The sequence below is a fragment of the Labeo rohita genome, chromosome 10 (genome assembly GCF_022985175.1).
Source record: "Labeo rohita strain BAU-BD-2019 chromosome 10, IGBB_LRoh.1.0, whole genome shotgun sequence".
Taxonomy (NCBI): Eukaryota; Metazoa; Chordata; class Actinopteri; order Cypriniformes; family Cyprinidae; genus Labeo; species Labeo rohita.
Genome location: NC_066878.1, coordinates 452,042 through 466,407, shown reverse-complemented (window position 1 = coordinate 466,407; position 14,366 = coordinate 452,042). Strand labels below are relative to the sequence as shown.

At 31.4% G+C, this 14,366-nt stretch overlaps 2 protein-coding genes across 4 annotated transcripts in view; one reads left to right on the top strand and one right to left on the bottom strand.

Moving 5' to 3' along the window:
* Positions 1 to 6,526, bottom strand: part of LOC127172080 (lysine-specific demethylase 2B) — a 36,060-nt gene extending 29,534 nt beyond the window's left edge. Inside the window, exons 1-5 of one of the 3 annotated variants that reach the window (XM_051121151.1) lie at positions 6,400 to 6,526; positions 3,791 to 3,935; positions 1,934 to 2,012; positions 1,799 to 1,845; positions 601 to 779 (exon numbers count right to left, since the gene is read on the bottom strand). In XM_051121151.1, the coding sequence (XP_050977108.1) occupies positions 601 to 779; positions 1,799 to 1,845; positions 1,934 to 2,012; positions 3,791 to 3,917 (432 nt within the window). In that variant the 5' untranslated portion in view covers positions 3,918 to 3,935; positions 6,400 to 6,526. Of the gene's footprint in view, positions 1 to 600; positions 780 to 1,798; positions 1,846 to 1,933; positions 2,013 to 3,790; positions 3,936 to 4,394; positions 4,652 to 6,399 lie in introns of those variants that run through there. The other 2 variants (XM_051121150.1, XM_051121153.1) reach the window with 2 other exon arrangements.
* A 22-nt stretch (positions 6,527 to 6,548) lies between these two features.
* orai1b (ORAI calcium release-activated calcium modulator 1b) lies at positions 6,549 to 14,099 on the top strand. The gene is made up of 2 exons (XM_051121158.1): positions 6,549 to 6,801; positions 12,246 to 14,099. The coding sequence occupies exons 1-2, from the start codon at positions 6,682 to 6,684 to the stop codon at positions 12,792 to 12,794; spliced, it is 669 nt and encodes a 222-aa protein (XP_050977115.1). The 5' UTR covers positions 6,549 to 6,681; the 3' UTR covers positions 12,795 to 14,099.
* The last annotated feature ends 267 nt before the right edge of the window (positions 14,100 to 14,366 follow it).

Sequence of the window (14,366 nt, the reverse complement as noted above, 5' to 3'; positions counted from 1 at the left end):
GTTTTAGTTTTAGTTCATTTCCAGTGATTCAACTAAGCGTAATTAGAAATACTGACTTGGCAACTAACTAAAATAGGTTTTTTCAGCTAGTATTTGTTTTATTTTAGCTTCAAATATTCATTGATAATATTTCTACCAAATAAAACAAACATGAACTCATATATAACTTTTAAAGGAGAGATGAGTGGGAAAAATGTTTGCCTTGATTTATTTTAAATAAAATATCAAAAAACTGCATGAAGGTATTAAGATTAAATTGCATGTCGGCACCAACAGCCTTGTGGACAGTGCGTTGTTTCACAATAGGCATCCCAAGTTCAAACAGGGCAAAAAAGCCAAAAAATATATATTAAAAAAAAGGGCCATAAATGACTGCTAATTTATTTGACTTGAAATCACTAGTTCATATGCTGAGTGGAGTGTTACTAGTACCCCTGCTCTCATCTACCCAATTACATTAACACTGACATGCATGATACTTTAAGGAAAAGATTACAGTCACAAGATTTGTCATTTTAAAATCATGTTTAAATGGCAACTGTGCATTTTAAAGCAACTGAATGTTGAAAAGCGACTAAAATAATCTATTAAGCTTCTTACCACTGTGGGTCTCTTGATCAAATTCTCCAGTTTGGTGTGACTGAACTCCAGGCTGATGACGTTGAACAGCTTGTCGCGTTCGTCCTCGGGCGTCTCATAGTAGCGGACAAACTGTGCCATGCTCATCTCTGAGCCCTTTTGCGTGCTAACGTCCATCACGTCAACAGCTCGCCTGCTGCCTGAACATCCATGCAGAAACAAACACTTTACCCCTTAACAGCCTACTCTTCTCTAAAAGACGTTTCTATTAAAACTGGATTAAGGACTTTTTATCTCAAAATTTGGACTTTGTTTTGACAGAACAAAAGTCAGAATTGCAGCTATAATGTTAAATATAAATTCTGACTTTTTCTTGCAGTTCTAAATTCACATCTCACAATTCTGAGTTTTTTTGTTTGTTTTTTCTCAGAATTCCGAGTTTAGATCTTGCAATTCTGATTTAGAATTCCGAGGATTCAAATTTTTGACATTTAGAATTGTGTGAAAGTGAATTGTTGAGATAAGAAGTTTAATTCTGTGGTGGAAACTGACTTCCATGGGACATCAATCATTATGAATAAAAAGTTTAGTGCTTTTAAGGACTCAGATATATATGGCATGGCCTGTATTGAATTGCAGTTGCGTAATATCACCACCAGAGGACGTAAATGTTGTTATAAATCCATTTTTTGGTATATATAACACAGGTCTTGCATTTTGCTTCTAACTGGAACCTTTATTTTTTAGAGAGCACAGGTAATAAATATTCTTCACCATTTCTGACTTCAGATAAATCACCCTACACAGATAATTCCAAAGTATTTACCAGCATCATAAATCACATTACTGACCATAAATCTGATAGCGTATGTTTTTCCTCAACCCTAATAAGGAGTGAGATGCACTGTGTATATGTGTATGACTATATCAAATTGATCAGCTAGATAAACAAATGCATATGTACTCTTCATAATACCAGCACATGGACATAGTGCAATACAGCGGCGGAACATTGTCCTGTTCGTGCATTATGCAAGGCCTGATTAGATATTGGCAATATAAAACAGAAAAGGCCATAAAAATCCCAGACAATGAAAATTAAAACTAAAGATTAACAAAGCATGCGTCATCAAAATATTTTACTGCTTTTTGACTGAGTACAACTGTACCTGTATATTGAATAGATTCATTTAAAAAAACAAAGTAATTGTGTACTTACCAACCAAACCCTTGATTTCACTGACAGTAAATTCTGGATCTGGCATTCTGTAGTACATTAAACAATTCAGATGAGAGATTCACACTGTAAAAGGTATAGATTTATGTGATATAATACTGTTTTACTTGCGCTTACCTAATTCCCAGTCCATCTTTGGCTTTAAATACGAGCGGAGTTCGCAGTGCCTCTCTTTGAACATATTCATAGGTGAAATCTAAAAGAAATGGTTGCTAGTTAGACTGTGTTTTAAAAACAAATGGTGATCATATAAACCACACAAGGATTACTTGTAAATCAAGACTTCAGACACACCATCTTATTTATTATTATGATCATTTTCCATATTTTAAAATAATTGTAAAGCCATAAAAACTATGAAACAACTCAAATAGCAGATTGGGAATTATGTAGTGGACGTATAATATTTTATATATAATATATGATAATATTATAGATAAACCCACACTCATGAGGTTCATATAAATGCTGGACACTTGGCTGTTTTTTCTTCCCTATCCACTAAAAAGTATCCATTAAAAAAAAATAAAATTTTAATTTTGTAAATAAATTATATGTACTGTAGGCACGATTCATATTTGTCAGCAAGATTAGTTTCAAGCATTTGAAAAAGTTTTTGAACAGTAAGGTTTTTAAAGTTTTTTAAAGAAGCCTCTTCTGGTCACCAAGCATGCATTTATTTGATCCAAAGTACAGCAAAAACAGAACAATTGTGAAATATTTTTACTATTTAAAATAACTGTTTTCTATTTAAATATATTTTAAAATGAAATTTATTTCTGTGATCATCCTTCAGAAAGCATTTTAATATTCTGATTTGCTGTTCTAGAAACATTAATATTATTATTTATTATTATTATTATTATTATCAATATTTAAAACAGGCGAGAATATTTTTTCAGGATTCTTTGATGAATAGAAAGATCTAAAGATCAGTATTTATCGAAAATAAAAAGCTTTTGTAACATTATACCATTTAAAATCTTGGAGTCAAGTTTTTTTTATTATAGAAATTAATACTTTTATTTAGCAAGGATGCTTTAAATTATTCAAAAGTGATAATAAACACATTTATAATGTTACAAAATATTTCTATTTCAGATAAATGCTGCTCTTCTGAATTTTCTTTTCATCAAAGAAACCTGAAAAAATTCTACTCAGCTGTTTTCAACATAATAATAATAATACAAATAATAATAAATGTTATTGAGCATCAAATCAGAATATTAGAATGATTTCTGTCTGAAGGATCATGTGACTGGAGTAAAGATGCTAAAAATTCAGCTTTGAAATCACAAGAATAAATTACATTTTAAAATATATTCGAACAGAAATCAGTTATTTATAAACAGCAAAAATATTTAAAAAAATGTACTGTTTTTGCTGTACTTTAGTTCAAATAAATGCAGGCTTGGGAAGCAGAAGAGACTTTAAAAAAACATTTAAAATCTTACTGTTCAAAAACTTTTGACTGGTAGTGTAAACTAAAAAAATTAAACAAATTATCCTGTTCAAAAGCACACACATGCTTTATTCTTAAAGGGACCCAATAATGAAAAAACTGTTATTATTTACTAACCCTAATATTATTCCAAACCTTAGTTTCTTTCTGCTATTCTGCTAAAGATAAGATATTCTAGAGAACGTGGGTAACCAAAAAGTTTCTGGTCTCCATTGACTTATACAGTATGACTTCCGTACTATGAAAGTCAATGGGGACCAGCAACTGTCCAATGGTTACCAACATTCTTCAAACTATCACCTTTTATGTTCAACAGAAGAAAAAAACTCATACAAGTTTGGAAGAACTGACAGAATTTTCCGTCTTTAAAATCAACTGTTTTAACTTAGATTTGCAGGTGCAGGTGCCGGAATTGAAAGAAAAGAGAGCAAAAATCCCAATATTTAAGACAATAATTAATACTAACCGCACTAATAAGCAATATGCACCCAAAAAAGTAAAAGAGCATGTACCTTTTCCCTCCATGTACTGCACGAATTCATCGTTGTATGAATTGCTCTCAAGTTTGTCCTCCACGCTGAAGCCCCTGATGTTTGTGATTTCCTCCACATCTGACAAGTCCTCGTTCTCGTCGTACATCCTTCTGCAGATCGAGCGCTGGACGAAAACAACACAAGATGAAGAAAACCTGCCTCATTCTGTGCTCGGATATGAGATGTTAGACCATTTGCACGAATGTCACATTCCATGATTAACATCCAGGCCTTAATCGTCGACCATCTTACAGCTGTTATATAATTAATACATGTCAAATCAGCGCGAACGAGTTAAACTTCCCGATGAATATTAGAGACACGAGGGTCGCGGGGCAACAATGTGTGCTGTTTCGTATTTGGAGCATCTTGCTCTCTTTGTAATCTTATGAAACATGTGTCCTTTCCTGTTTACCATTACGAGCGGTATTGCATTTCACCCATTACTGTGGCGTACGTCGCTCTAATTCTCGTATTGCAGTGATTCGCCCCGATTCAGGCCACTAAACACAATGCATATCGATGTGAGGCTGAAATTCCCGATTTAAGACGAGTCTTTGAGAGGACAGCTTCAACTACACACCAGTTTGCGTCCGGATTCCGCACACGCCTCCATGTCCGAGCCTTTCGTCCGCGTTAATTCCCTCAGCGCTTTATTTGGACCATATTTGACGCGTAAAGTTGTGCACACTTTGATTGCTTGTATAGAAAACTAAGTAGGAACCATTTTTGTGTAGTGCACCGTGACGTCACGGTCAACAGAATCAAAACATTGCCGGAACGTCACGCGGATCCTGTTTATGAGGGGTCAAAACAATATCCGATTTTTCCGAGCAGTTATCAGAATGGTTGGTGGGGTTTTTTAAACACACAGAAATTGTTTTTTGAGGGAGTCGGAATTGCTCTTTCTTTCTTCTGTTTGGCACGCGCGCCCCTGCACGCACGCGCTGCAGCTGCTCTGCTCGTGCATTTGTGCTTCATCAACAACACTCTGCTAGTGCAACAGTAACTAAACATCTACTACCGTTTGCCCCTTTTAATATTACATCCACACGTTATAGGCTTTGTTAATTATTTAGGGCATTCTGTGAAAAAGTGTAAGATTTAGAAGAGAAAATATCGTCATAATATTTAAATTAAATTTAAATTAAATAAAAAATAAATTAACTTCAAGTTGTCCCCAAATTATATTAACTATTTACAGTAATAAATAATACTGAGAATTATTATTATTACTGTTGTTGTTGTTTACTTACTAGTAGTAATTATTTTAATAATAATAAATGACTTTAAAAAGCTAATGGTGACTAAAATCATATCAAAATATGCATATTTGCAAATTCGTTTGTGTTCCTGACAAAAAAAAAAAAAAAAAAAAAAATATATATATATATATATATATATATATATATAATATTTTTTTTCTTTTTTATTAATGCATAATGATAACTAAAATAAAACAATAAAACTATATATATATATATATATATATATAAAATGATGCATAAATAAATTACATTAATTAACAAAATTAATTTAACTAAAATAAAACAAAAATGCATGCTCCAGACAAATATATATATATATATATATATATATATATATATATATATATATATATATTTATGCATCATTATATATATATATATATATATATATATATAATGATGATAAATAAATTACATTAATTTAAAAAACATTAACTAAGATTGTTATATTTTGTATGAAAAATATTATTACCTATAGTTGTTATAACTGCCTTTATTATTATTATTATTATTATTTTATTAATAATTATTATTTTTATTTTTTATCAAATGTTAATATTTGCCATAGCAAAGACAAACAAATGCATGCTCCAGACTTTATAAAAATATTCATAATATCATAATAATATATTTATTTTTATGAAAACTATTTTTAATCAAAATGCATACATTTTAAAAAGCCATTTACATATAATTTTACAATAATTACAATAATGCATTATGTTACTAAAATTAAATAATATTTTTATGAAAAATATTGTAATCAAAATGCATACATATGAAATTACATTTTTAAAAGAGCCATTTACAAATAATTGTACAATAATAATAATAATGCATAACATTAGCTAAAATTCATGCATACATTAGCAAAAATTAAATTATGTTTTTATAAAAAATATTATTGCTTATAATTGCTATAACTGGTCTTTATTGTATTTATTATTATTATAACTGTGGTTGTTTACTTATTATTTACTAAATACTTAAAAAAAGTATAATTTTCCTGAAAAAAAAAAGATAATGCATAATGATAATGAAAATGTTTATAATTTTTTTAATCAAATTGTGAATATGTGCTAATATAGCAAGGAGAAACCACAAATGCATGCTCTGCTCCAGACTTTATCAAAATATAGTTTTTTAATAACGCATAATGTTATCCAAAATGTAATTATATATTTAATTATTTAAGAATATTTTTTATCAAAATGCATGCGTATGAAATTACCATTTTAAAAAAGAGCCACTTACAAACAATTGTACAATAATAAGAAGAATATTTTGTTAAGAAAGTATTGGATACAAAATATTACCTACATGGATTCAGTTATGTTTACACACCAGTAAGAGAAGTCGTTTCCCATAAAAGTGGCAAAACAGCTTTGTTTGTTCTTCATTTTGTGGCTATTATATTTGTCATTCAGTTGAATGTGTTGTCGCGAAGGCTTGTGGGTAATGCCTTCACGATGCATCCAGTTTCACTTGAACAAGCCAGCTGACTGTCTCGTTCGGGCGCAGCGCTGGAGATTCACCATTAACTCAGCGCAATGCTTCGGCTCGGCTGAATCTCTCGGATAGTTTCTCACAATCTCTGCTCGGATGAACATGAGTCGGAACGAGCATTCGCTGCAGGCTCTGTCCTGGAGAAAGCTTTATCTGAGCAGAGCCAAACTCAAAGCGTCCAGTCGCACGTCTGCTCTTTTATCCGGTTTCGCAATGGTGAGTTGTTTTTCGGGTCTGTTTATTTAGTGCTGTTGATGTTCACTTTACGCCGGCGGTACGAACACCGAGTTGTTACAGAGAAAGCGTGTGTTTAATAATGTTGTGTAAGTTGAAGCGAATATTTTGCCTTCAAAAGGCGCCTGACTCGAGTCTCTGATGCATCTGCAATCACGAACTGACAGCCACAGTTGTTTAGCCTGTGCTAATGCTCAGCCACATACTGTACTTGCATGCATGACTGCAGTTTGTACTAACCCAACAAACATGAGACGTCCACCCGACGTGCAGATCACGTCTATATTGCGTCGGTCGGTCCAGGACCATATTTGTACTTCTACACGACGTGCAAATCCAGTACAGTATCTGGACGTCGGACTACGACGTCCCTTGGACGTAGATATGCAGTTCAAAATTTGAACGTCTATTAAGGGGTTTTCCTGGACGTCTGTATAACGTGCAGAACAGGTTCAGGAAATCGACTTAAGAACTTTTTATACAATTAAACATGACAAAGTTCTGACTTAAAAAAAAATGTAAATATCATTTTTATAAAACATTTACGTGTTAAAACAGTGTAATATTTGTATAAAAACATCATGTCAGTAACATAATGCGGCCATTTAATTATTTTATTAATATTATTAATATTATTATTATTTTTTTTTTTTTTTTATGTGTAGTATTTTTCACTAGGACATTGACAGAAACTGCCGCTTACATCTATGTGTGTGTGATTAAGTTAAGTTAAAGTTTAAGTTAAATAGATGTAAAGAGATTTAAATATAATAGATAAATATATTTAAATATTGAATAATAATACAGAATATTAACACAATATTATTGTTTATTATATATTTTAATAATAATAATATATTTAATAAATACATTTAAATTTAATTTAATAAATAGATCTATATTTAAACGTGCGCTTGCGTGAGGGGCATTAACGTAGTGACGTAAACGTGATGGCGCAAGCAGCCGCGAAGACGGAAGATATTGATATTGTGTATTACCAAAGACTGAAGATATAACCACCACGATAGATCCGTCGTGTAATTTATTTAACTTTACGTTAAGGACACTTTATAAAGCCTACAGAGGATGGGACCCAACCTGACCAACGAACAGCCTTCACAACGCAACGCTGCTATTTGGAAATTTAAACAGTAACGGTCTCTAACGGTCATCTGAGAGACGGACGGGTGCTAAGCCGAAGGTAAGCGATATAAATGTACCTTTATTCGTCGTTTTGTCAATCTAATGTTAAATTTCACTTTAGATGTATTTTGTTCTGTGTTATGACGATTTCAAATTCAACTTTTTGTAATTTTTGTATCTCCCTGTTGGTTAATTTGCGAGTAAAGTGGTCAGTGAAGTTACAGTCTGAGGTAAATTTATGTTGATCCCTTTTAATTGTCTAAATTAGTCACTAAAACACGTAACTTCACAATAATGTAATATTTTCAAAACTTTATCTTGTGTTAAGTGTGTGTTCTTGTAGTAAAATAGACTTTCAGTAAATTCACTAAAGACTAAATATATTAGTCTGGCAGTTTTTTCTGATCATATGTTTACCAAAGAGGTCATAATGAGCATTGTGAAGCTATATTTGTAGTTATAATAATAATAATCGTTTATATTTCAATGTTGTTTTCAGGGCAGTTCATGAAGACAAGATGAGATGTTTTGTCAACCTGGACAGAAGTTCCACCTCCCACACCAGACTCTCTGCTGTATATGGAGGCCTGTGCACTAGCACATGGGTTTTTGGAGCCAGGGACCTCTTGCAGGGAAGAAGATTTTCCAAGGACCCCCTCATAAATATAACAGTGTTTAAGGCTAAAGTTAATGTGGATAGGAGTATAATGAACATAATATAATTGTTTTATTGGTGCAAATTGTCCCTATTTTATATGAACTGTGTAATAATACAGCACAATATAGGCCTAATTTACCATATTTTCCAGACTTTACACCAGGTCAGGAAAAAAACATGCATAAGTTGCATTGGTGTATAAGGCACATTTTAAAATAATAAATAAAACAAATGTTAATAAACTTAACAAACATTATAAACAATGTAAACATGTAATTTACTTTTCCAAATAATTTAAATTAATTGCCATTCAGAACATATATACACATACATATATATATGTATGTAGTGTATATATATATATATATATATATATATGTATATATATATATATATATATTAGGGGTGTGATGAGACACTTATCCCACGAGACGACATGAGACTGGGTTCACGAGAACGAGACGAGAATTTTAAACTTTTCTTAAGAAATCCTCAATGATTAAAATATAGGGAAAATAGTCTTTTATTCAACTGAAAAAGACAAAATGCAAAAAACATTTAGGTGTATTTTGAACTTTATGAAATTAAACTTCCATTTTAATGGAATAATATGCAGTAATAAACAACATTTAAACAAGAGCTTCACGATTCTGGATAAATTGCAAATCCCACTTGTTTTTAATAAATTGGAGATCACGATTCTAGAGAAAAAAGATTGGAAAACTAAACAAAATAACAATTTATTAGTGGTTCTGATAAACTATTCACTGCTTAAGACTTTTAAAAACATATTCATTTAAACAAAATAATAATAATAATAATAAAAACATTTAATGAAGGGAGTCAGTGTCTCACTTCATTAAGTATTGTTTGACTATTGAAATTTCCTGAATGAATGATTCAATGACATACTTTTTTTAAATGGGCAATTGTCGCCACCTCCTGGCGGAAGAGGTTAAGCGTTACTATACATACAAGATAGTTTCGTTTTGATCGCTACTGTAGAAAATAAGTGTTTATACCCTAACTATAAACTTTAATCCCAGTACTTCTGTTACTTAAATGTCTGTTACACAGCAATAATGATTATAATGTGGTTGAAAAGGTTGTTTGTGTTGTTCTTTCTGCGTTCACATTTACCCTCTGATTCATTAACATGGGCATCGACAAAACGAGCCATTCATTACAAGCAATATTTATTTTAAATTAAGCCTATCACAAACTTATTTAATATGATACTGAAACTGCTAAACTATTTTTTTAGTATGTACAGAAGGTTTTAAACTTCTCTTGTGTCAGAATTAGACGTTTTTTCCCCCTCAGTTCAGCTCCAACAGGTGAACATAATGTATGTTTTGTATGTTATTTGTTACAGTTGTTATCCACTGAAAATACGTCCACAGTGACCAGATCTAAACTAAATTTTAACCTTCTAGAGGTGTCCTGTGAATGTCAATATTGGACGTCCAGAAGACGTCATAAAAAGACGTTGTAAAAACTTTCATTCTGGCTCTTCAGGGGACGTCATTTCAACGTCCGACAAAGACGTTGAAATGACGTCGTTTGGACGTACTTTTACTCATTCATTACAATTAATATTTATTTTAAGTTAAAATTTAAATGTTTTCATGGTTTTTGTACACTGTGTCTGGTTTATTTACAAGTACAAATAAAAAATTATAATAAAATAAACATGATTTTTACTTGAATGCAGCCTAAGAGTGTATATATTATGTCCAGAAACAGTATAAATGACATCTAAATGAGACTGCAGTTGACCTTCTAAGACGTTGAAAATACGTCCATAATGACCAGATCTGAACTAAATTTTAACCTTCTAGAGACGTCCTGTGAACGTCACTATTGGACGTCCAGAAGACGTCATGAAAAGACGTTGTAAAAACTTTCATTCTGGCTCTTCAGGGGACGTCATTTCAACGTCCGACAAAGACGTTGAAATGACGTCGTTTGGACGTACTTTTGCTCAGTGGGAAGTGATGTTTAGAAAGAGCATCACGAGAAGCATAACGCCGGATATTAACGTTACCCGGATGCAGCAAAAATCTCAAGAACTTCTTGAGACGTCCACCGCAGTGCACTTTAATTCACTGCCAAACCGATTCTTGAGACATCTTGCGATTTAATTTTCACATGTACAACTTTAAATGAAACATTTTAATGGTAGTTTATTGTATGTATATTCTTTATTTGTTTGAAATATTTTTTATGCGTATGTAAGCTATGAAACATTAAAATCAATTTTAAAAACGTTTTTTTGAATTATTTATAACATTTCATAGATAGATAGATAGATAGACCTACAGTCAGGAAGATAAGCTTAAGAAAATATGATCAATTTAAAAAATATATAATTTAATAAATTATAGCTTTAAGAAATACTATATTATTATATTATATATTATTATTAAACAATTTATGTATAGTTATTTACATATAAAATAAATGTGTTATTTATTATAGATAGATAGATAGATAGATATAGATAGATGAGCTAAAAACATTATTTTTAGTAATTTTTATAACTTTATAACACTTTCCAGACAGATTATATATAAAAATAGCAATAAATTACTAATACTAATAATAAATTAATGTGTGTGTGTGAGTGTGTGTGTGTATATATATATATATATATATATATATATATATATATATTTACACACACACACTCACACACATACAAATATTTAAATTTGTTATTTATTTACATATTATTACTTGCATATTTATTACTAAAATAAATAAATGTAAATGATTTTATTTATGATAGATTTATTTATATATACATACATTTGTATACATACAAGTGCTTAAACTTGTTATTTATTTATAATTATATATTTACATATTATTACTTGCATATTACTAATTGTAAACAATGTAAATGATTTTATTTATGATATATACATTTTACAGATGCATACACACACACACACACACACACACACATATATATATATATCATACAAATATATTCATACAAATATTTAAACTTATTTATTTACATATTGCATATTTATTAATAATGAATAAATGTAAATTATTTTATTTTATTATAGTTTTTTATAATATATTATATATATATATACACACACACACACACACACAAGTATTTAAACTTATGCTATTTATTTACATATTATTGCTTGCATATTTATTACTAATGTAAATTATTTTATTTATGATAGATTTTTATAATTTAGATTTATACACACGCACACACACAAATATTTTAATGTATTTATTTGCATATTATAACTTGCATATTTATTACTAATAATAAATGTAAATGATTTTATGTTAGATTTTTATAATTTTGTATACTCACACACAGATATATATATCAATATAAAATTGTTATTATTTTTATATTATTACTTACATATTTATTGCTATTAATAAATAATGTAATTTATAATAATGTATAGTGTACTATTTATAGCTAGCAACATTTAGTATATTTTGTGTTGCATAAAATTGTTTATTGAAAATTGAATTTATGCAATAGAAAATCTTTTTAAAAACTTGTCATTATAATAACTGATGTTACAGTACAACTTTTGTTTAGACTGTATTTTACCGGTGTTTTCCTTTTGTTCAACAGGTGGCTATGGTGGAAGTACAGCTGGACACCAATCACGACTATCCCCCAGGACTGCTCATTGCTTTCAGCGCTTGCACCACCGTGTTGGTGGCCGTCCACCTGTTCGCCCTCATGGTGAGCACCTGCATCCTGCCCAACATCGAAGCGGTCAGTAACGTGCACAACCTCAACTCCGTGAAGGAGTCTCCACATGAGCGAATGCATCGCCACATCGAGCTAGCCTGGGCGTTTTCCACAGTCATAGGAACGTTGCTCTTCCTAGCCGAGGTGGTCCTGCTGTGCTGGGTCAAGTTTTTACCCATTAAGCCCAAGGACCAGAAAAACGGTACTATATCCGCCGGGGTGGCCGCTGCGATCACGTCTACCTCCATCATGGTGCCATTCGGCTTGGTTTTTATCGTCTTCGCTGTGCATTTCTACCGCTCGCTGGTCAGCCACAAGACCGACAGGCAGTTTCAAGAGTTGGAAGAGTTGGAGGACTTACAGAATGAACTGGACCATCGAGGGGAGGCGTCTACCTTACAGTCTCCCAGTTCCCTTTACCCCTAGTTTGGGAAAGAGCTTCTGTTTAATGTTTTAGGTTTGTCAAGTGTTGCAACACATCGTGTTTTTGACCATAGTATTGATCTATCTGTTGCATGTGGACACCAAAGCGTCCAGTTTTATACATGTCCAGGATTTGTCCACTGTTTCTGCTAGATTTAGTTATAACAGACTGTGATAACTGTGAAAGCATGCACTGCATGTTTTATAGATATTTTCTTTTCTCTTCTTATTGGAATAATTCACCCAAAAATGAACATTTTCTGAAAATGTACACACCCTCAGGCCATCAAAGATGTAGATGAGTTTGTTTCTTCATCAGAACATTTAGAGAAATTCAGCATTACATCAGTTGCTCACCAATAGATCAACTGCAGTGAATGGGTGCCGTCAGAATGAGAGTCCAAACAGATGATAAAAACATCACAATAATCCAAAGTAATCCAAAATAAGAGGGATTATACAAAATGCATGTTATTGTTTATTTAATACTGACCTGAATAAGATATTTCACATAAAAGATGTTTACATATAAGTCCACAACAGAATATAGTCCACAGAATATAGTCCACAACAGAAAAAAATAGTTGAATTTATAAAAATGACCCTATTCAAAAGTTTACATAAGCTTGATTCTTAATACTGTGTTGTTACCTGAATGATCCACAGCTGTGTTTTTTTGTTTTGTTTAGTGATAGTTGTTCAGCTGTTTTTCAGATAAATCCTTCAGGTCCCACAAATTCTTTGGATTTCTAGCATTTTTGTTTATTTGAAGGAAAAATGATGCATAAAGAGCCAGGGGGTGAAAACCTTTGAACAGAATGGAGATGTGTACATTTTTCTTATTTTGCCTAAATATCATAAATATTTTTTATTTAGTACTGCCCTTCAGAGGCTACAGAAGATAGTTACATGTTTCCCAGAAGACAAAATAAGTTAAATTTACCCTGATCTTCAAATTGTTGTTGTCCTCAGTGTGAAAAGATGGGATCTCAAAATCATACAGTCATTGTTGGAAAGGGTTCAAATACACAAAACTGCTGGAATTTGTGGGACCTAAAGTATTTTTCTGAAGAACAGCAGGCAGTTTAACTGTTCAGGACAAACAAGGAAATGTGTCATTTTTATAAATTCAACTATTATTTCCTTATGTGGACTATACAATATGTAAACAAATTTAATGTGAAATATTGTATTCAGGTCAGTACTAAATAAACAATAACATGCATTTTGTATGATCCCTCTTATTTTGGTAAAATAATTAATATTTTGCAGATTCTAAACTTTTGACCTCATCTGTACATGCGAAAACAGTTTGAAACAAACATCTTTGAATCCAAACATCGTTTGGATTTTGATGAGAGCGGACAACAGGAGATGGACTTTTTCAATGGAGGAAGTGTTTTTATGAATTTTGAACTACTATTTAAGCAATGGTTTAAAGTTATGTTTCATACAAACATGCAGATTTGAACTTCACAAGATTAACTGACAGACTGGATGGTGTGGGTTACTTGTGATTGTTTTTATGGGCTCTTATTCGGACGGCACCCATTCACTGCAGATGATCCATTGGTG